This window comes from Ctenopharyngodon idella, chromosome 6, assembly GCF_019924925.1.
Source record: "Ctenopharyngodon idella isolate HZGC_01 chromosome 6, HZGC01, whole genome shotgun sequence".
In the NCBI taxonomy this organism is placed as follows: Eukaryota; Metazoa; Chordata; class Actinopteri; order Cypriniformes; family Xenocyprididae; genus Ctenopharyngodon; species Ctenopharyngodon idella.
Genome location: NC_067225.1, coordinates 2,021,742 through 2,046,116, shown reverse-complemented (window position 1 = coordinate 2,046,116; position 24,375 = coordinate 2,021,742). Strand labels below are relative to the sequence as shown.

The 24,375-nt window shown below is 37.2% G+C and overlaps 1 protein-coding gene across 1 annotated transcript in view; it reads left to right on the top strand.

Moving 5' to 3' along the window:
• Positions 1–24,375, top strand: part of prkcaa (protein kinase C, alpha, a) — a 146,966-nt gene that overhangs the window by 103,555 nt on the left and 19,036 nt on the right. Inside the window, exons 8-15 of the mRNA XM_051897540.1 lie at positions 470–563; positions 10,042–10,182; positions 10,574–10,747; positions 12,984–13,075; positions 13,214–13,276; positions 14,355–14,493; positions 19,139–19,219; positions 22,174–22,281. Of these exons, the coding sequence (XP_051753500.1) occupies positions 470–563; positions 10,042–10,182; positions 10,574–10,747; positions 12,984–13,075; positions 13,214–13,276; positions 14,355–14,493; positions 19,139–19,219; positions 22,174–22,281 (892 nt within the window). The remainder of the gene's footprint in view (positions 1–469; positions 564–10,041; positions 10,183–10,573; positions 10,748–12,983; positions 13,076–13,213; positions 13,277–14,354; positions 14,494–19,138; positions 19,220–22,173; positions 22,282–24,375) is intronic.

Sequence of the window (24,375 nt, the reverse complement as noted above, 5' to 3'; positions counted from 1 at the left end):
ATTAAATCCCCAGAAAGGTAGTGTACTTTATTATAAGCATTCTAAAACCTGCAAAACTTCAGAAGACATATATAGTCTATTGGACATATGGACTACTTTTATGGCCTTTAATGAAGTTTATTTATTTATTTGCCCTTAGAAAAAATGTTCTCTAAAAATATACTTAACAGCATATACGCTATGTTTTTGGAAATTGGTTTGGAACATGAGTGTGAGTAAAAAATGGCAGATTTTTATTTATTTATTTATTTTTTACTGTGCAAGCTAGTGTTAGTGTTCTGAAATTGTGTGATATTATTTGGTATTATTTTTAAATATTATTTTGCTGTGGAAAACATATAATGATATTGCTTTTCAGACTCAGAATGAACACTAGGCAGTAAACAGAACTGTGGGTACTTGAAATGTACTTTGATGAATACCATAAATAAACAATCAACTTTTTACCATCTCTTTACCTGGGATGCAGGTACAAAATGTTAAATCAGGAGGAGGGAGAGTACTACAATGTGCCCATTCCAGATGAAGATGACGAGGATACTGAGCTCCGACAGAAGTTCGAGGTGACTCTTTTATTATCCTTATTTTTTTGTTCTTTAGGAAATCTATTTTGGACACAAATGAAAATATAATTTTGTTTATGTCAGGTGAAACAGAATACAGTCTGAGGCTCAACCAACAGTAGATTAGACTGTGGCTCTTACAAAACAACTCTTTATTTTCTAATTGTTAGCAATAAGCTTTTTGTTAACTAAAAATAAAGAAGGAGAATTTAAACATTCTTTGATGGCTAGAATTAGCAGGTTGGTGAATACCAATAAATTATTAGAGCGACCCTTAGGCTGACTGCTGAGACTAAAGACTAATGAGAGACACAGCAAAAGTTTAGTGTGAAACACCTTGTTATAATTTCCGGAGTAACATGATTTGAGACTCAGATCTGTTTAGCAGGTTAGCTAAAGCTGATCTGCCAGTATGTTATAGCTGTTGTTTTTATGTATCTGTCAGATATTTTGTTTAGGTAGAAACATGATTAGGAGATATTAATATTTCATCTGCTTGTTGATTTCCTGAGACATATACTATAGATGCTTGTACACATAGAAATACATTATAGCTGCCTTGGGGTGGTTTATGTCTATGTGGCCATAAAACATTTAAAGCTAGTTGCACACTAGATGAAAAGCACAATGCCACATTATTCACCATCGTCTATTAGAATCAGTTTTCTTGTAATTCTTTGTTTCGCCAGATGATGGCAGTGATAGCTTTTCTTGTTTTTTAGTGTTTGTAGATGATTTTGAAATTCCACGAAGCATATGTGCTTGAGGAGCTAAACATAAGCAAACCCCATTAGTTGTGTTTAGAGTTTTAGTAGATTTACATAGTGTATTCTATTTTATTAAATTTTAAAAAATTTAATTTTGTTCTTTTGAATTTTCTGTTCATTCAATTTTTGAAAATCAGCACCTATCTTTTGGGTGATCTGTTAACTGTCACACCCCCCTTTTCAAGCATCTGAATTTAAATAGTTGTAATTCATGAATGCTTTTGAATACAGACCTAATTTGGACACACTGCATATTATTGCAGAAGTGAAAGCTGCTTCAAAAAATTAATGTGTATAAAAGTTATAGAAGTATGTTTTCTGTAAATTAAACATTTTTTTTATTTTATACAAAATATATATTTTAAGAAAAAAGTTGGACTCTAATATTGTTAGAAAACCAAAGCCATGTCTATTTTTGTTCAAAATTTGAAGATGATATCATACAAATTGAGCCCTTTAAATAGGTTAAAAAGTACCATATCTATGGTAAAGCAAAGTCCAATTTCAAATGTTTTTCACAGGATGAATGTGTTTAAGCTTTCGAATGATACCTAATTTATGATGATTACTAAAATATTTGACAGGGAAGAGGGCAATAAAAAAGCATGTCACGTGTCCCGCTACCGGGACACTGACAAGTTAAATTGAGAATTAACAGGTTAAATTCTAGTACCGGTGTAGAATTAGATTTCTTAGAATCACACTGCACCTGATTCATTACTCACAGTCAAGCCTTTAAAACCTTTCTCAGACCACAGCCAAATCACCCTCTATAAAACAGTCTGAAACAACAACCAACACAATCAGGACAATGAACAAAATAATATCATTCAAATGGACAGAAAACGATATACCCACACCGCCATGCTAAAGGGATGAGTGCCTAATTGGCTGAGCAAAGTCAAAGACTCAAAGGAGTCCTCACCCCTACACCAGCAACATCATAGACTGGAGCTTCTCAAGAATGGAGGCCTCAGCAGGCGTTCTCTATTTAGGCCAGTGTCCAAGGAGGCTCACAGAGAGCCTAACACTCAGAGCTAACTGGCCTGCGAAGCTCTGCAGAGTGGAGGCCTAAAACAACACTCTCAAAACAAGAGGTGGCCTAGGAACACCCAGTGCTTCCAAACAGGTTTGAAATATACTTGTGGTGGTAGCCAGGTGAAAAATCCTCTGATTACCCATGGAACAAAAATAGTCTACTACATGTGACAAACAACAAATAATGTGTGATTTTTAACAATATTTTTATTTATTGAAATTCATTTTAATTACATAGGCTACTATTAATTAATTAATTACATACGAATATAATGCATTATTTTGCATTGTAAATTATGCAAAATTACAGCATTTAAATGGTAGAGTTCTCCTTGCTTTGTCATATAGTGTCTCTCTCAGTGAATGGGACACAGATTTTACTGATACTAGTAAAATCTATATATTGAATAATACGTGTCAAATGTTCTTATAGGCTTTTCTTCCTGTGGGGGAGCATCCCAGCCAGAGACAACAATAGTTTACTATAAATTAAATGGATATCAAATTAAATACAAAATACCAATAATGCCCCCCCCCACAAAAAAAAAATCTTATTTTGAAATGTCTAAACTATTGCAGGCTGATCCTTTAGATGAGAGAGATGAAATATGCATTCTTACAACCATCTCTAAAACATATTATATAAAGGCCATAAAGTAGACACTGTCATAATTTATCAACTCGAGTTCATTAGCAATCGCTTGGCATAAATGTGCGCTATTCATTGATTGGGTATCACTTTGAAGCAGTCTGATGTGCTGTTGCGTAAGCCTGTAGAACGCGCAACAGCGCCGCCTTTGTGACATATCCACCTTGTCTCTGCAGCGCACGTGGGAATGTCAGCTGGAGTAAACAGTTCTCGCGCACACAGAATGAGCAGGTATGAAACATGTAGGGCAATGGGAGATTTTCCACTAGTTATTTGATTGCAGATGGTTTCATTATCTCGGGCGGATAAAAAAGTATAAGAGGATAAAAATAATAAAAGCAAAAATGTGTCTCCAAATATACTTGGGTGGCCGTTAAAATACCTGGGCGGCCCGCATTAAAAGTCTATGTGTGGGAAGCACTGAACACCCCAAACTAAGATCAGTAGCCAAGGAGGCTCCCAGAGAGCCTAACAACTTAGCATACTACCCTACCACCTAGCCGAGCTCTAGGAGCAGAGGCCTCAATATGACGACTCTCCTAACGAGAGGAGGCCAACTACGCCCCACGTATGCGAAACCGTGCAGGGAAGTTTTCAGAGGGCCTACAACCTGCAACAAGATGTCCTAGCGGAGCTCTGGTGAGCGGAGGCCTCAATAAAGATAACTCTCTGTAGCGAGAGGAGGCCTGACTATGCTCGCAGTAGATGGCCGAGCTCAAGGAGCGGAGGCCTCAATATAATGACCCTCTAAAACGAAAGGAGGCCTAAGCATGCTCCACGCATAGGAAACCATGCAGGGAGGCTCACAGAGAGCCTACAACCTGCAACGTGGTGTCCTAGAGGAGCTATAGCGAGCAGAGACCTCAATAAAGATAACTCTCTGTTGCGAGAGGAGTCCTGACAATGCTTGCAGTAGATAGCCAAGCTCTAGTGAGCAGAGGCCTCAGCATGATGGCTCTCTAAAGCAAGAGGAGGCCTAACTATGCCCCACGCTCCAGAAATCTTGTAAGGAGGCTCATGGAGAGCCTACAACTCACAGATGCTGCCCTAGCAGAGCTCTGGCGAGCAGAGGCCTCAATGAAGATAATTCTCTATAGTGAGAGGAGGCCAGATGACGCTCGCAGCAGATGGCCAAGCTCTAGGAGTGGAAACCTAAACTTGAAGACTCTCAAGGCCGAGAGGAGACTAAACACACCCCACGCTCAGGACACCATGCAAAGAGGCTCACAGAGAGCATACGACTTGCAAACGTTATCCTAGCGGAGCTCTGGCGAGCGGAGGCCTCAATGAAGATGATTCTCTATAGTGAGAGGAGGCCTGATGATGCTTGCAGCAGATGGCCAAGCTCTAGGAGCGGAAACCTCAACAGGAAGACTCTCAAGGCTGAGAGGAGACTAAACACACCCCACGCTAAGGACACCATGCAAAGTGGCTCACAGAGAGCCTACGACTTGCAAACGCTATCCTAGCGGAGCTCTGGGGAGCGGATGGCTCAATATAGACAATCCTCAGTAGAGAGAGGAGGCCTGTGTAGCAAATTAGCTCAAAAGGGAAATATGAATAATTAATCATAACCCATTATAATTAATTATAAATATTTGGATCAGTTAATCGAATTGATTCAATTGATGTAGATGAATTAAAATTACAATCAATTACTCTGTTCGTCCAGCGAAAATTTAGTATTGATCGTCTATCAACTCTTTAGAAAGAATATTTTCCGTGGCCACAGAAAAATAACTCTTTCTTATCATGTAACTGTGATTATAATCGTTAAATTGACAATGGTTTATAAGCAGACCACAATCAACTCGCATGAAAAGGGTGGTAATTCTCAGTCGGGAAACCAGACATCACAGAGTCTGCATGGGCGAGGGGTTGTGAAGATTAACTTTTAGAATTGTGTGTTTGTCCGATTCAGTTGTAACACCTGACAATGCTCGCAGTAGCCAGGGAGTCTCACAAGGGCCTAACAGCATAGGAAACTGCCTGGCTGAGCTCTAGGAGTGAAGGTCTCAGCATGATGAAAAAATGAGAGGAACCTAGCTACGTCCCACTAGCTATCCCAAAGCTGCTGCTCATAAGACTTTTTTTTTTTTTTTTTTTATGGAGCTAGCAACCTGTTATACAAAACAGGAGTGCTCCAAAGAGGCTCAGAGGGAGCCTACAACTCAGAACTGCATTGAAAAAGGGGCAGAGCAAAAGCACCCTCATAGAGAGAGGGCATGACATGCCTCCTGAAGGGCAGTAGCTAAGGAGGCTCAAAGAGAGCCTACTACTTAACATACTGTCTGCCATATATAAAGCATTCACATCCAGCCTCTAATGCCGAACTACCAGTAAGGCAGATGATGGAACAAAGCATACTGCCAAAACATCATAGGTCCAGCTTCAGGGCCAAATGTAAAGAGTGGCAGTAGGGGGACAGAAGGGTGGGATGAAGGGAAGGATATTATTTAGCCTCTGAGACCCTAGAGCATTTTTCTCAATGCATGTGCTAAACAGCTTGGAAGGTGAAACCGGTGCATCAAGGAGAAAGTTTCTCTCTTTCTCCCCGATGTTGGCCAGGTTTACCCTGAGATGCCTCTGTGTAACCACCATGGCCACCACAGATCGTCCGATCGTGACGGCAGTCTGTTTGGTGGCACGGAGAGCCAAATCTGTGGTATGGTGCAGCTCCTCTGCCGCCTCAGGGTGAGCCCCTAGCCCTGATCCAGGTCCTTCAGCAGATCAGCCTGGTAAGCTTGCAACACGGCCATCATGTGTAAAGCCGCCCCAGCCTGACCCGCTGCCGCATATGCTTTGCTGTTCAAGCGTGATGTAAGATGCAGCTGCTGAGTTGGCAGAGACGGCGTCTTCAATGTGAATACTTTGCCAATTGAAAGATAGCTCACGAACTTGTTTAATCAGCGGCATCGACGCATAACCATATTCCTGCACCCCTTCCACATCAGCATATTTTGCCTGTGAATGTGAGAAGAATATGGATTTCCCCAAAATCTCTGCACCTCGGCAATCTGGGAGAAAGGGAAAACTCGTATGAGCTGGGCGGTTATGTTCCGACTGGAATCGTTCATCAAGGCGGCTATGAGGGAGCTTGCACCTCTCGCGCTTCCGTGGCAAATCTAATCTTTCAGTAGCATGAGACATAACATCCAACAGCTCATCATATGTGGGGCAGGCGAGCTGCGAATACTCAGAGACATCCTCGATTTCAACAGCCTCTGCCTGCTCCTCTTTCCTCCTTGCTCCTGAACCGCGAGGTGCAGATCTCTGTCTTGATTCCCTCGTGAAAAGGGACAGACGAGAGCGCAACTTCCTCAAAGGGAAGCACTCGCAATGCACGCAAACAGCCCCCTCAAGGACTGAGCGTACATGCTCCTCGCCCAGACACACAACGCACATCTCATGTGTGTCATTAGGTGTCAGAAAACGCTGAAATGGATGAACACACTTTTTAAAACTCATAGCACTAGTGCTGGCCATAGCTTGCCTATCTAGACACATGCTGAAATGGACGGTCTCCTGAAGACAAGAAAGAGGCTGATGTATTTCACAGGTGCCCTTTTATACTCTTGGCCACACCTGCTGTGACTTCATGGGTTGCCGCCTGCCAATGTCAAGTTCATTGTCGTGTTTAGACTCATGCTTCAGACACCTGCTGTCAATAAGTTTCAGATATAATCCTTCTGGGAAAAATTCTATGAAATAAAGTGCCTCCACTATGCAGATGACCTGGTTGTTCTGTCACACACTAAAGAGTCTCTGCTGAAGGGTTACTGTCAGCCCTGGGCCCTGACAGTCAACCTCCAAAAAACTAAAGTTATGAGTATTCAGAAACATTCCAGATCTCAGGGACTAACACACACATTCACCCTATCACACAGATCCATTCAAAGACATATACTTCCCTCCCCCTAGAAGCCAAACGACGAATACAGGAAAACAACCGGACAATACCTTCTCCTTCTAAAAATCCAAAAAAGAGCCATTCAATTCTGGAAAAACCTAAAGACATCACATACCATAATAAAGCGTTGATGTTGTGTAGACCCAGCAAGCACAGTCTGGCCATTGAGACTGGCCAGCACAGACAGACGTGGTTCTCCTTTGAGAGAGTCTCTGCTTCCACTGCAGTTTGGGAGTGATGAAAACAGAGCTGCACTTCCTCACGGAATATGAAACCATCAGAAACCACTATTACCTCAAAATTAATAAAATATAGCCCCAAGATTTGTAGATTGCTAATGGACTCTTGAGGGACAACCATAACAAAGAACACCAAATGATCATTCGATAAAGATACTCACACCACAAACCCCCCATTGCACTTGAATGTGGATAATGTTGAATTGAGTTCATTAGTAAACTTATATTTCAAATATTTTAATATTTTCAATGTTTTCCTTCTCTATTGCTTGTTCAAATCAAATGCTATTTCAGTTGTTCTAAACTATTTTCTGTTGTTTTAATGCATTGGCAATGCAAAATTTACTTTTGTCATGGCAAAAAAAGATAGTTGAATTTCATTTAAATTGAATAAGACTATAATATGACTTTACAAATAATACAAAATAAATGTCATGAACAATTCAGGCCATTTTTATTGATTTCTTTGAAACTATCTGACATACAATTTCAATTGCCAGTGTCTCACTAGCTGATATTTCAGAATTGAATTCTTTTTTTTTTTTCTTTTTTTTTTTTGCTGTGCATGAACATATATTCTATGCAAAATACATATCTCACACATTTAAAGTTTAAAGTACTATATGAATCACATCCTCATTCAGTTTATTACAGTAGTTTATGTTTGTGCAGTGCTCTTTTCCCCCCACAAGCTTCACTTATGTAAGTCAGATAGAAAATTTAGAGGCAGCTGTTTATTATGCCACACCCCTGTCATTTTTAATCAGTGTGTGTGACAGACCTCCGACTGAAGAGGGCAAAATTTCATCAAAAACAGTTGGCAGGTGAGAAACCCCAACTAAAAGTTAGTTCTTATGAGTTGACTAGTGAGATGCCCCATTAACCCAGGCTTTCTGACTTACACCCACATACTGAGTAGTCAGACTTTGCCAGAGGTAAGTGCACATAACTTTGGGTGGGAAGATTAGATAAATATTGTCTATTCCTTTTCACGCTTATGTGTGTTACGCGTCTGCATGTATATCTCTGTTTACCCCTCTGATGTGGTTTCAGGATCAAACATTAGAGGACCTTGAGCAGGTGCGTGTCAGCAGCAGCGTGCAAATATGTGTGTGTTGATTGGCTGGCTGGTTTTGTGCCATTTTATCTGCATCACTTTTTTTATAAAATGGTCGCTACATTAATCCAGCTTCATCTTGAAGTATGTGAGGGTGTAAAGACTATTTGTTGTGTATGCCTGCTCATGGGGCAGTGATAGGTTTCTGATAGTTACATAGAGGTATGCATAGATTTCATATTATTTACATTCAATACAGTGTATAAGCAAAGGTATGTGAAATCCAATGCATGGAAAGCAAATTGGTGCCATCTGGTGGGAGAAATAAAGAAAATCATTTGGGATACCATGGTTTAACCACTAGACGCCTGTACCGAAGAAAGAAAAAAAAATATATATATATATATATATATATATATATTTCCTTTGACAGCAGCTACCTTCATACTATCCTGACTGAATATTGGGACAAATCCACTGCTTCATAAAACTTGCATTGCCATGAATATCACCACCTTGTGCCTCTGGGTCGACGAGTGTCTGTAAGTGCTTCTATATACCACCTAAGCAATTCTTTACACTCCAAGACACCTGACGCGCTGGCATTTGTATTCTATACAAATTCCTAACCTCCAACTCAGAGGGCTCAAAATGTGCTTATCACAGAAGGCTGAAAAAGGTTCCTGACTTCAGAACTTGCCTATACAGGTCTCCAATCTTTGCTCTGGTGTGTCCCCTCACTGGCATCCTATAGCTGTTCTATAGTTTCAAGGGTTTCTCTGTAGCTGTTACAAACTTGCTTGACAGATGTTGTCCATATTCACCACCATCTCATTGGACACATGGCTAGTATGGCAACAACTTCATCGCAACCAAACGTTCGAGCTTCTTGTGTTTAGATGACTCTCCTATCACCACAGCTATGCTCTGAAAAGGACTAAGTCCAGTGAGTGGTTATTACACAAAGAACTTTGTTCCAAAATATATTACTGTCCCAATATATTACTGGCTCTGTCAAAATACTAGAATTGAAAACACTCATTCGGAAGGTTTGGACAAAAACTAGAAACAGTCATATCAAATAGGTTAGACTGAATCAGATATTCTTCAGTAAAAGATGTATTGTGTGCTGCTGTTGTAGTTTGAGCCCAGTCCGGCAGCTTGGCATAGAATCTTGGCCCGCTGACTGACTTCTGCATGCTGTGCTGGAAAGAATTTCATCTGCCTTGGGAAACTGCATGGACACTACCCAGAATTAATCAGGAAGGCAGATTTAGAGTGAGCCTTGTTGTGTATGGATTGTGTTATAGGACATTGGTAGGAAATGCAGATGCTGCTGCAAAGAGTGGATTATGCTTTATTGAGCTGCATCTCTAAAAGCTTATTGGGCCTTAGTCAGGGTAGACAGACACAATATTTATTCTTTCGCAAATGTTAGCCATAAAGTCTGTTCAAGGGGTTGTTGTTTTTTTTTTTTTTTTTTTTTTTTTTTTTGACACAACATTAAAAATGTCTTTCCAAAATAGTTCCTGGTGGCCAACTCTTATGAACGTGATATGAAATTAAGACATAATTAAGTCAACCCATCAAACAGACTGTGCATTTATCTCTATCATAGCCTCATTTTCATTTGCAAAAAATAAATAAATAAATAAATAAATATGTAATCTACCAAGACTAAGGTCTAAATTACAGAAAACATGTTCCAGCATCTCACTTGCATAAGGGATTCCAAATGCATCATGGGAATTTTTCAAGCATCTGAATGTTGCCTTTAGTTCTAACCTGTTTTTACAGTTATTGTTTATTTGTGTGCAGAAAGCCAAATTGGGTCCGACCAAAAAAGCCACCACCCCTGTGGATGACAGTGGGTCCAGTTTACCTTCCAGCAGTATAGACAGAGTCAAGCTCACAGACTTTAATTTCTTGGCAGTATTGGGAAAAGGCAGTTTTGGAAAGGTGAGTTTGCAAACACTTCACCATTATTAGGTGTATTACTAATTGCATACATTTACTCACCACCATATGATTGGCTCTCCATTTCTATATGCAAATTCAGTCATTGGAATATATTCATTTATAAGGCATTACCTGCATTTCTTTCTTTATTTATTTGTTTATTTATTTCCTCTATATGTATGTAATAATTTTTGTACTGTGAGATATTAGATGCTGCCCTTCTTGGCCTGCTCTTTCTGAATAAAGGCTAAATAAAATTAAAAACAAAATGATTAATGACAAAAAAAAAAAAAAAAAAATGCTTTTTCTTTTTCAGTGAAAATGGTTTGGTATCATAAGTTTGCCGATGGCCCTCACTGGCAGTTTGAGCTTTTGTTATCTCCATACTCAGGTGATGCTTGCTGAGATGAAGTCTACTGATGAACTTTATGCTATAAAGATCCTGAAGAAGGATGTGGTCATCCAGGATGATGACGTTGAATGCACCATGGTGGAAAAACGAGTTCTAGCTCAGCAGGACAAACCTCCATTCCTCACCCATCTCCACTCCTGCTTTCAGACTGTGGTGAGGAACTCTGTCCTTGTATTATTATTTATGCATTGGGTGGACAAGTTTATATTGCATTAAAACGGAAGCCTCTGTTAACCAGTCATTTTGTCTGTGGGCTAAATGGTAATCCCACTAATGGCACTCACATACCAAACATCCGCCTTTCAGAATCAGAATTTCTTAGAAGGATTGAATACTTACAAAAATCCTTCATTATTTTTGTTTGTTTGAGTCTTGTTTGTGTTTGGCAACTAAAATACACATTTACAGTGATCCCAAAAGGTATTTAGACATAAGTCATCCTAAAATTGTATGAATGTCTTTGCATTAGCCAACTAAACTAAATATGTACTATATATATTCAGTTTGGTAAGTTTAATATATAGTTCAGAATGATTAAAAAAAAAAAAAAAAAGTATATTTTAAAAACAACCAACAGGAATTAACACACATGTACATTATATTAATTAAAGCTGCTGTCCGTAACTTTTTTTGTTCAAAATTAGAAAAAAACAAACAAACAAAAAAAAACATAATGAGCGTATACATCATAAATCCATTTTCCAAACCGTGTTTTTGTCTTATAATGAATCACTATGGTACATCTATAATAAGTGTTTATATTCTGACTATTTTAGACTGGTTTGGGTCTTACCACTGCGGAATAGCACAGTACCTGTCTGACTCATCATAGACATAAAAAGAGAGAAATAGCTCTGGCTACAGTGTTCTTCCACAAGACGCATACAGTTCTGTTTATTAACCACTAGAGCGTCAAAAGTTATGGACTGTAGCTTTTATATAGTTTTAGTTTCTTAAAAATCTCTTCCAATCTTTGCAGCATTTTTTGTGGGGGATTTTCATAAGTACAAATTTGTAAAGACATGGAAAAAGCAAATACTTAATACAGTAATGCAACATACAGTATATTAAAAATACAAAAGGGAAATATATACTACAGGGAAATATATTTGAACATACATTTAAAATAGCAGTTGGACTTTTTAGAAATCTGTGGTTCTGTTTTTTGTTGTTATAGTTGTTGTTGTTTTCTCATATTTGAAATGGTTTCCATAAATGTTTACAACATCAGCATTACAAAACAATACAAACACTTTTTTGTGGTATTCCCAATTTGTAAATGTAATACTTGGTTAAAATAGTTATGAGGTTTAATATGTATTTATTTCAATATAGTCGCATTTAATTTAAGAAAAAAAAAAAAAAAGCTGAAAAGTGTTTATGCACAGAGCATGCGAATTGACAGGGTGAATGAGAGGGATCCATTTACTGAAGATTTTAATGAAATGACTACAATTAAATATCATAACCAACAAGCGAAAAGCACAAGATCAAAACACCTAGGTAACAGTCCATTAGAAAGCAAACAAAAACTCAATACCTAGGCAATAGTGACCTCTGATGGTGAGGTGATGGTGCAAACTGTTGTTATGACAGACAAAGAGAAATGAGACATAGAGCAGATCTACTCCAACCATAAAAAAAGTACTAAAGTTGTTAACATTCACACACACAGACACACACACACACACACACACACACACACACACACACACACACACACACACGCACGCACGCACACGCACACTCACACTCAAAAAAAGTTTAACTTATTCATCCACCAAATGATAAGTTCAGCCACCAAATGTGACTTAAGAAAGATATATATTAACTCTTTACAATAGATTAATGGCTGCAATCCACTACACAACTTTTGGCCAGATTTTTGCTACAATTAGCACTCTGGAGGAGTTGATGCTAGTTGTTGAAAGTCAACAGATTCAATCTGTAGATTTTGGTCAGTCGAAAGTTTATAGATTTCACAAAAATTGTGTAGTATATGATGAGCACAGACTGCCATTTTTAGTGTGTGATGCCCTTTTTTTCTGTAACTATTTACAAAGTTAGCAAGTGTGCGATGCAAAGTGTTTTGAAATTTGTTCATATTTTAAAAGTTGCGGTGTATTCCAGCCTTAGGTGGAAAAAAAATCTATTATATAACAACAGATGTGCCTTTTTCGACTGTATTATTTACTATTCATAAAATGATTGCAATATAATGTAAGAAATTAGTAATTAGTAGATCAATTGTTGATTGTCAATTCCAAAACTTTTGAAAATGGTACTTAATTTAGACAAAGCCTTTCAGAGAAGGACAGCGTAAAAGTTTGTCTTAATAGTTTCATATATATGTAGTTGTTTTTGATGGGTTTTTTTTTTTTTTTCAAAGGATCGTCTATATTTCGTGATGGAGTACGTTAATGGTGGTGATCTTATGTACCACATCCAGCAAGTGGGCAAATTTAAGGAGCCACAGGCAGTGTAAGCAACTCCATTATTGTATTTATACATGTGTATACCATATCTAGATTTCTTGGTTTGAGCTTTAAGCATACAGCACTTTATGTGTGTTTGTAGACTAAGGTGAATTTATGTGAAAGAATCTGCTTGTTGTTGCAGGTTCTATGCTGCAGAGATTGCTGTTGGGCTCTTTTTCTTGCACAAGAAAGGAATCATATACAGGTGAACACATAAAATCCACATTCAAATCCACATTCAAATATTTCTGTCAATAGTTTCAAAGTGTAAGCTAGTTGGCTGTAATCGGCAGATTGACTGCAGTCATTTAGAAGCCAATAATTGGCACTTATGGCACTAGGGTAAAAAAAAAAATGGCATGCAGCTTTTATCTGTCTGTCTGCCATTCAAATGGTCAGTTAGGTCCTTAGCCTTAGAAAATGTTAAATGTCAACCTCAAGATGTTTTGTTTATCTTCAGTTTTATTTCTATTTTATATTTCCCATACATTAAAGAAAAAAAAAATCTTTCATTTGGAACTATTTGGAACAAAAAAGGGCTGATGATTTAAATGAAAGTGTAAAATGTGAGTTAGATAATTAAAAGTGTATTTTTACAGCAATGAACTGAATGTCGTGTGATTTTGGTTGTTAGATACAGTAGTAAAAGTCATTTGTGTCTCTATGTTTGAAAAAAGAAAAGAAAAGGTCATGGTACTGTATTTGTGAAATGTGCCAAATATTGCCTTGACTCCTATTAAATAACATTAAAAAAAATACAAATAATCTCAATCTTCAACCAGGAATTCACTTAAATCTGACTCTCTTTAGGAGCTAAACCTAGTTATTTGGCTTGTTTTTCTTTGAGTGACTAAATTGGCCTAGGGAAATAGAGCAAACAGATGAACTGACGTCAGCAGGAATGAAAGAGACAGACCTTGTTTTTTTTGTTTTTTTTTTTGCAAATGCACTGTGCATTACTCCACAGTGCATTTGCTTTTACATTAACTAAAATTATATATATATATAATTTTAGTTAATGTAAAAGCAAATGCACTGTGGAGTAATGCACAGTGCATTTGCAAAAAAAAACAAAAAAAACAAGGTCTGTCTCTTTCATTCCTGCTGACGTCAGTTCATCTGTTATATATATATATATATATATATATATATATATATATATATTTAAACAGCAAGACAAACATCTTTTTTTTTTTTTTTTTTGTCTGTAACTCCAATTTCCTGATTTCAGTAACACCCTGTCTATGGTAATTTACTGCAGTGTTATTTTTTATTTTTTTCAGGGATCTGAAATTAGATAATGTCATGCTGGATGCAGAGGGTCATATTAAGATTGCAGACTTTGGTATGTGCAAGGAGAACATTGTGGAGGGTGTGACCACCCGTACATTTTGTGGAACACCAGACTACATTGCTCCAGAGGTGAGTGACGGAGCATGTTTCCTGCGGGCAGTACCAGTCCTAGATTCACAGCTAGTGCTGAATGTAAATGTGACTAGCAAAAGTGTTTAGGACTTGAACCCATGGGTTCCTGAACCTGTAGGTTGCTTAATTGTGGTTTGTTTCATTGTTGATTGAATCTGTATAAACAAAAACTGATTAAGGTTTTGCCTCATTTAAAAAAAAAACTACAACATGCCACTGATTTGATCCATGATTATTTAATTGAATTCTAAAACAAAGTTTCAGAGGAGCTAGTTTATCTAATCCTGTCAATTATTACGCAAGAATATATAAACAGCTGCTTACATCTCCCTTTTCACATTTCCGGGGTTCTCTGAAGCGGAAGTCATCATAACAAACACTGAATGTTCAATAGGCAAAAACAAGCACCAACTAGGGTTGGGAATCGATAATCGATTCCAATTCAGGAATCGGATCCTTAAGGTCAGGAACCTGGAACTTGTTTTAAAATTAAAATTTTGATTCCGCTTATAGATTCCTGTGTGCGCATTTTAATGTGATTTCAAACCATTTTCAAGCGCAAGACAAGAATAAGCTCAATTCGGCACTCGCACCGTGCGCTATTTTCTTTGCGCACAGAGAGTCACCTCTCATATAGTGTGCAATAATGAATTGAGTTCTTGTACACGTCTTTTTGTGCTTGAACGCACAAATACACACACAATTATGTCAAAATTATGTAAACACAGTCACAGTTATATTTTAAGTAAACGTAAACAGTTGAGAAAGAAAACGTCTTGTCTTTAATAATGTTAAAGATTTATATTAGTCCAGTTGTTTTTGCTGTGGTATTTCTGTTAAAATAGGAAAATGTTAGTGTTCTTTAGGCTGCTTAATTTTTGTAGGCTGCTGATTTTTGTTAATGGAAATCAGCTGCAACAAAACGTTTTGCCAAAAGAAACAGAAAAAATATGTTTGATATAAATGTTTGACAAAATTTTTTTTACCTTACTTGAAACTGGGAATCGATTAGAATTGTACTTGATAAGTGTAATCGGAATCGCTAAAATTTCTTAATACTGATCTATTCATATTCAAAACCAGTATTAGGCTGTCCCCTTTTCCTTGTTTACCTGTACTGAAGTTCCACTTAACTTTATTTCCCAGAGCAGGCCCTAGCATGAGGATGCTCTACAAGTGCCAGCTGCTCTGCTTTTGTCACATAAGCTCTTTTACAATGCAAGTTTTCTGTGGCACTTCCACACTTCATATTGATGACCTTTATCTGCTTTGACATCCTCAGACACACAGTCACAATATCTTTCACTCTCTGTACCTTTTTTTTGTTTTTCTACCCCACATACTCAGACCATAGTGGCATGACATGACAGTATGAGGCAGAGTTGTCTCCTAAAGCAAATCTTTAAAAGTCATCTGTAGAGGCAGCCACAAGGAGTTTTTCAACATCACATTTCTCCACACACACAAAAGCAGACCCTCGGTATCTCTCATAAGCAGACCCTCCCACATAACCAGCCTGTTCACACCAAGACGATTGTTAGGCACGAAAATTCAGTGCGATTAACATTTTCATTCAAATGAACATCAGTTAAGGCCAGTTCACTCCAAGGACAATAACTATACCGATAAAGATAAAGTTTTAAAAAAGAGTCCACACCACAACTATAACGATAAAAAAATTTTTTTCAGCTGATGAATAATAAAAACATTGACAGCCAGAATCCATAATCCATCCTGCTGTAAAGATCTCGAACATTTAATGTGGCAGACAACAAAACTGCAGCACATGCTTAGAATAAACAAAATTATATTATGTGTTGGCGTGAACTAAAATATAGTATAGTTATCTTCATAGTTATCATTCTTGTTGTGAAATGGACCTTTCAAGTTGTCTGTTCAGATCGACACATTCGCATACCCTCAATGCAACAGAATTTTTTTTTTTTCAATTGCTTTACAAATAACTGGCCAAGCACTTTTATCCATGTGTTCGTAAATACTGCTGTTACTGTCAGGGTTCTGTTTAGTTTCATTGTGTTTTTGTTCATATGCTTATATTTCTTGTGTATCCTTTCAGTGTAGAGTTTGCCTTACCCTAGTTTCCTTGGTTATTCATTAGTTAATCATTCTGTTCAGCTGTTTCCTGTTTAGTTCCCCCATTTACTCTGTGTATAAATATTCCCTGTTTTGTTCAGTTCTTTGTCGGTCATCGTGTGGATTATTTGAGTTTAATGTTCGTTGCTATTTCCTGAGTATTCTAGTTGACTATTTTTTGAGATTTCCCTTTGGATTGTAGACCTGTGACAGTTACATACATTAAAAAAAATATATTTTTCTTTCTAAGCAACAGTAAATTGCAGAGGAAGAATCTGGATCTGGCTCTCTTGAAAACATTAAAATGTAGTTTCACTGTTTTTTCTCCATGAGAAGCAGAAATGGAAAGATGCGCTGCCCTTGTGTTTGTTTGTTTTTATTGCAACATTGTGAACAATGAAAACATAAAAGCAGTTTTGAAAAATAAGTCATAGCAAATCAAATACTAACACAAATATAAGTTAATTAGTTTTTTCTATTAATAAAAAAATGCTGAACATTTGTGTTGGTGTGAACCATGTAGTCCATGTAGGAGTGGCTGTGAAATGGCTGTCTGTATGGTAAACTCTTTTACCATTTACCATTAAAAAATTAAGTTGTAGCAATGCGACTTTTAAAGTCATAATATTTTGACAATTGTGAATAAATTATGAGAATAAAGTCATTAACAATTCAGTAGCTGTAAACTTTATTTATCGTTATTAGTGTGATTTTGTGTGAAAACACTGACGTATATGAAAAAAGGTGTATATGCACACAAACGTTAGTACACACCATCAGTTTAGTGTCATTTCTGCTGGAATAAACATAAATCACGGAGTTCTACTTTTGTAGCTGGAAAATATTTTAAAAAATGTTTGCGTGTCTTTGTGTGTATGTTAGTGACCGTTTGTCCTCCACCCTTTTTTTCAGAGCATTACTCTCTCTCTCTTTCTGTCTCTTTCTCTGACCTACATATTATGCAGTGGTAATGCATGTTATCTGGGAACATGTATCTGCATGTTAACTTGAGTGTAAAGTGTGTCAAAGGTAGAACAGCAGTAACACATGGCTAACCATAAATTTGTAACTTTTTTTTGTATCTTAGTGAGAACCTCCCATTGACGTCTATTGTTTTTAAAATAATCTAATTACAATTTGGCTTGTTTCTCGAAAATATATGACCAAAATATTATGGTAACACTTTACAATAATGTCTAATTTGTTAACAGTAGCTAATGCTTTATAGCTAACAAATTTCTTATAGCATTTATTTAATCTTTGTCAGTGTTAGTTATTAAAAATGCAACTGTTCGTTTTTTATTTATTAATTTAAAGTACCTTAACTAATGTTAACTAATACTACTTTGATTGTATTAATGAATGTTAAAATTAACTTGAATTTAACCAGCATTTATTAATCTTAGTTAATGTTAACTAATATAGTTAACTAATAACCTATCATAAATGAGTCCTTAATGTTAAGTTCAAGAGGAAGGAATGTGTGGAGCTTAAATCCATTTTCTGACCTGAGCCTTTCTACTAACACATAAATCTGTTTACTTTTATCACTCACATGGGAACATAAAGTGTCAAAACAAAGAAATTACAAAGAAATTATGTTTTCCTCTATCATTCTGTCACTTGCTTCATGAGTTTGGTAAATAATTGAGCTGAGAGATGATATCAGTAGATGTTTATTTTTCACCACAGTGATTATTTAGTGTGAATTTGATATTTTCTCAGCGCATCTCAATCAGCCTGTGTTAATATGGGATGTGTACTTTATGGTTATGATTTATTTATTATGTGTGTTTGTGTGTGGTGGTTCTCTTTATTTTGAAATATAAGATTCAACTTCTAAAGCCACAAACAAAACCTTGGGCGTCTACAGCCATGATCTAGAACTGTCACATAGTGTTAGTGTGATGCCACATACAAACACGCACACACTGAATGTGCTATGAACTACATCATCCAAGAAAGCTGACTGGAAGTTGTATAAGCTGTGTGAAATTCTGGGATATGAGAAAAGGTGTGTGTTTTCATTATTGATAATTTACTTATACACATGCTCTACCATGACCGCATCCACCCAAGTTCACTTGCAATTTTGCTAGGTTCTGTTTTGTATCCAGGTGCCCTTTCACCTTTCATGGTTAAAAAAATGTACCCCTTGTAACAGTTTTTCCTCTTATATCAAGAATTAGTGCAGTGTTGTGAAACATTAAGTACACATTATGGTGATATACCAAGGTTATATATTTTAACAAAAACAAATTTTTTTTTCTTCTTCTTTTTCCAACTAGAATGTCTTATCTTATAGTTTTGCTGATCTGGTGAATTAATTTTGTTTTTGGGGTGTTTAAATATTTTGAATGGGTCACAAGACAAAGAATACAATTTATTTTAAGTGGAGGTGTTCTTCCAGATTCTGGGAAGGGGAAGATAGGAAAAGTGATTTTCTGAAACAGTAGTGTGATATTTCACATTTAACACATTGTGTTGATAGTATGTTGATCTTTAATATATATTTTTTTTCTTTTTTTATTGTTTGTTTGTTTTTTAGATAATAGCATATCAGCCGTATGGCCGTTCTGTGGACTGGTGGGCTTATGGAGTCCTGCTGTACGAGATGCTGGCGGGACAAGTGAGTTCACAAGTGTATTACCATCAAATCCTACATTGACAAAGTTACTTATAACTGTCTTATAATATAGCTTTAGCTCTGTTGTAATATAGTCTATGGAAGTCTATGTGTTTGGATAGTTAACAGAATATAACAGAAATAATTACAATTTTGTTGTCTGGCATATATAATATTGACACCAGCTACTGCAATCAGAGAGGAGCTCTGGGTAAAATGTATTTATTCACATGCACAGTTTGTTTTTAGAGAATCCATTTCATAAAGTCAAAGATAACTCAACATAATACAGTATACATCTAAGGCTCTTAATTTTTTTATTCTCTATTATTAGTGCAGTTATCCAATATAAAGTTCCAATATAAAGTAAGATCTGTTAGGCACTTCAATGTGGTGTCAAATGCTGACACAAGGGGTCCTACTTGGGAGCCCAAGCAACAAACTTCTGAAGGGCCCTCTCATTGAAGACGGCACTCACTTTCATCAAGAGGGTAGGGGACCTGTAGCAAAACATGCCTTGAGTTTGGACCGGCATACTCTTATGTAACCCTGACACCCTGACTGGGTTGCATGCCTAGAGTTCCCACTGCCCCTTTTAGGGATCAAGTGGTGAACTTGCAAGTGCTGCCTCGAGACGAGGCAGACCCAGCCTTGTCGTTGCTGTGTCCAGTATGCACCCTGTGTATTTACTTGGACCGCACACAGAGCTTTATAGATTCCGAGCAGCTCTTTGTCTGTTTTGGGTGAAGAAGGTGAAGGCTGTCTCCAAAAAGATGTAGGCCCACTGAATGTGGATTCTATTGCCTTGACATGTCGGAGTTCGAGCACACTCCACAAGTTGCATCCTCATGGGCTTTAGCCAACAGTGTCTCCCTAACAGACATCTGCAGAGCAGGGCTGGGCAAGGCTGGGCAACACCTGATACCTTTGCGAAATTCTACAATCTCAGGGTTGAGCCAGTTGACCCTGCGGTGATAATGTGCGCTTTTGTCCATGTGAGTTCCCGAGTCCGGCAAACCCAGGTACTTTTCAGCACCCTGCGGCAGTCAAATTCGGTGGAGGAATTTGATGCCAGGCCCAGTACTCGTGATGCATAAACTTTCAGTCAGCTTGTATACTGGAGCTAGGTCCCCATATGTAGTGATTCCCTGATGGTAATCGTGGTTGTCCACGATATGGTTTAGATTATGGAAAACCAGTGTCTTTCCCTATGCAGAGCCCATCTCTGCTGCTAGTCATTGCATTTGTAGTAGTTCCCCCCTTTTCAGGTAGGACCTACTGCAGGGACTTTTTTCCATATATAGTACTTCCCGAGTGTAAATCATTATGATGTATTTTTCACTTATTAACCCACCCTTTTGGGTAATTGTGGTGTTCTTCGTAGTGTTCTTTCTCCCATCCTCAATGCTCTGGCCTGCATCAGCTGTAGATTAAAAAAAACAAAAAAAACAGAAAAGATCAAGGAAGTCCGACTGAAGCAACCTCTTCCCATTATAAGTACTGTCCGTTTAGTCCCTGAGCGGTACAAAGGATGTGGGACGCTGGGTAGGTTACGATGTTGCAAGTGCACTTGTTACCCGGCACACAGTGGTTTGCCGACATATGCATCGGCAGAACCTCGTAACTCAGCTCAGCAGTTGTGCCGTTTTCCATAGGGACCCCTAATGTCAGCGTTCAACACCACGTCAAAGTGACTGACAGGTAACGTCGAAGTGACTGACCGATAGGAAATGTCTCTGTTACTGTTGTAACCTCCGTTCTCTGATGGAGGGAATGAGACGTGGTGTCACTCCTAGTGTCAGCATTCGACACCACGTCTCGTTCCGCTCTGATGTTACTGGAAGTAACTGAGATGGTATCCTTTATGTATAATTTTTATAATATTATTATTATTATTTTTATATTATTATTATTATTATTATTATTAGGAGAATTTTTTAGTGTCTATTGAGCATGTTTTTTCTCTTCTATTCCCAATGCTTTGATTTGGGCTCATTGGTTCTATTAAAGCTGCTGTTCGTAACTTTTTTTTGGTTAAAAATTATCCAAAATAAATTTTTGAGCAAGTACATATACAGCCAGTGTTCAAAACTGTCTCCTTAACTTAGCTCAATTCACAACGATAACTTGTAATAATGTTTTCAAATTCGAGTGGTACTGGTAGGTTTCCGCGGGAAATTCGAGCATGCCACCATTCATCTTTTCGTCATTACGTCACATCTGTTTACATAAAGAACAAGTCCCAGCTTGTAGGCTATATCATGTGAGGATGCTGCAGGTGGCGAATCATTTATAGCCTTTTCTCACAGCAGCTGGAATAATTAAACTTACCATTTTGATGGCGGATTGTATGGTATGACAAATGGACAATTATGGACAGATTAGACTGTATGGTAACTGAAATCTACAGGTAACGTTAATACACACTAACAGACATACATTCTCTCCAGCATTAGATTCACCCGCGCTAAGGAGCCGTGCCGATGCACAACCCACGTAAAGATGATAATTTCGCAAAATAACTGCAGTTGCAGTTTCAAACAGAGATGGTGACAAAGAGGCAAAACTTACAGACTGCAGCTTTAATAATATAATTATAAAAAAGCACTCTGGTGGTACCAGTTGTCAGTAATGTATCAGATGGTGATATCATGGTACTTCAGTATATACCAAGGTACTCTTTCATTTGTATATTCATATACCATGCATTTAAATAGTACTAAAAGGTCAAATAATACCATGGTATTTCCACCTTGTTCAAACATAATGATCTTATTTTGTTTTCCCCATTGTATGTAATGATATTATGCTTTTTTTTGTAAGGGTAATCTTAAGGTAAATTCTATAATGCCACATTTGAAGAGTGCAATAGTTTAAGAACCCATATTTAATATTACAATATATACTTAATATTCATTTTAATTTTATGTCGATTGTTATTTTTTTCCCTTTCTAAGCCTCCATTTGATGGTGAGGATGAAGATGAACTTTTCCAGTCCATTATGGAGCACAACGTCTCTTACCCTAAAGCCATGTCCAAAGAAGCAGTTTCCATCTGCAAAGGGGTGAGTTCTGCCACATAAAGAAAAAATGTTCCAGGTTCTAAAGCTCAACTGAACTTCAGCATGACTACTTCTTCTTCTTTCTTGACTCCATATTTTCTCTCTCTAATGAGGTTCCTGAAATGTGCCAAAGATTTAGTCTTTTATGGTAAATAAAGGCATTCAAGACTGAAAGGATGTAATCAAAGAGCCAAAATCCACCAATACATTATTCTTCTGTTTTGATGTCTCTATCTTGCATCTTTGCCTCTGAAACTCTTGAAGAGTTCTTTACTTAAGAGTTACAGACTTTGCATCCCCAGAACGATGGAAGTATGTGGCTGAGGCCAGAAAGCATAGGTTTAGGAGCTCATGTCATACCTGACCAGAGCTATATATCATACAAATGTGGAGGATATATCTCTGAAGAAGAGAGCTGAGTGATTCCCAAAATGAGGTCATTAGGTTCCTATGAATCTAAGATCATTATGATAGAAATATAACATTTGATAACAGTATTTCTTAAATTACATTGAGTCAAAGTTCCTTAAAATTTATAGAATTGAAAAAATGTCTCTTGTATTGTTATCACATCTTTTATCACCACTTATATTAATTGCATCTGCTTAAAGCCCATCAGAAATTCACTACAGGAGCTGATCCCATTTAGATAATAATAATAATAATAATAATAAAAACACATGAAACCCTGGTTTCCTTTTTTAATAATGTCTTATCAGGGTTCAGGGATTGGTTGCCATAAATGCAGTCTGTTGTTAATAGATTCAACTTCAGTCTGACTAAAAACCAAAACACTTTATTTTACCTTGCCAGATTTTTAGAGTGAGAGTGAAACATCATTTCTTCCTTACCTGACCAATGTGGTAAATCAGAAATGAATATTATTTTCAGCATCTTTATTAACTGACATCAACAAAGACATGACAAGATTCCATATTTTGTATTTAATTCCAGAAATTGCTATTTCCAGAACATCATAAAATTTTTTGTTTACAGTAAGATGGATATTGTCTGTTTTCTCTGAGGTGTTCTTCTCTCCTGAGATCACTGCTGTCCCTCACCTCTTCCTAATTTTGCATATGTTTGTGTTCATACAAATACAAACCTGTAAGCTACATTCCTGACAAACAAAATAATGTGGCAGTGCCATGGTAAAGTGATAGTATCAGGTGGCAGTACCATAATTCTAAATTCATGGACCATGGTATTTGTGACTGTGATAACTTTATATGGCCGCTCGCTTTAATGTTAACCTAGAAAAACAGCTAACATGGAGGCCACAGCTCTGCACAGTTTAGCTCCAACCAGCTCCAACTCACACCTGCTTGGAAGTTTCTAGTAATCCTGAAGACCTTGATTAGCTGGATCAGGTGTGTTTGGTTAGGGTTGGAGCAAAACTGTGCAGAGCTGTGGCCCTCCAGGAAATGAGTTTGAGTTTTTAACATATTGAATTTTTCAGTATACTTCAGTATACTCTCAAGTATGGAACTTTTTGCTACATTTATTATAAGAACATCTTGTTAGGTAGAGAAAGAGATGATGGTGCAAGCAGGACACGACACAGCTGATGATCTGCATCATCACACACTGTCTTACTTTTAAAATGTTCTGTTATCTTCTCTCTTTCTGTCAGTGTTAGAGGTTTAAGTTCATCTGTTTTCATTTCTGTGTATTATGAAATTTGTGTGTGTGTTATAAGCTGTGCCACTTACTAATGGATACATAGTGGCTGTCAGAAGCTGACCTAGAAATGCCCAGGACTATAGAGGGAAAATGATTTAGAAATTTACCTGAAATCAATTTTCCTGGCAAATTTAAGTCATCATTTATAATAATAATTTTTAAAAAATTGCCAAAGTTCTGAAGGTCATTGCATTGTGTTAGGTCGAGTGTTGAGGTAAGTTACTTTTAAAAGTAATGCATTACAATATTGAGCTACTACCTAAAAAGGTAACTAACTGCACTACTTAAAGCAATGTGTTATGTTACTTTTGCATTACTTTTTCCTCACTTGGGCTCGGCTTGCTATTTGTTTTTAATAACAAAAATAAAGTTCTATTTTGGCAAATTAAAGGCCCTTTCACACCAAAATTGAAA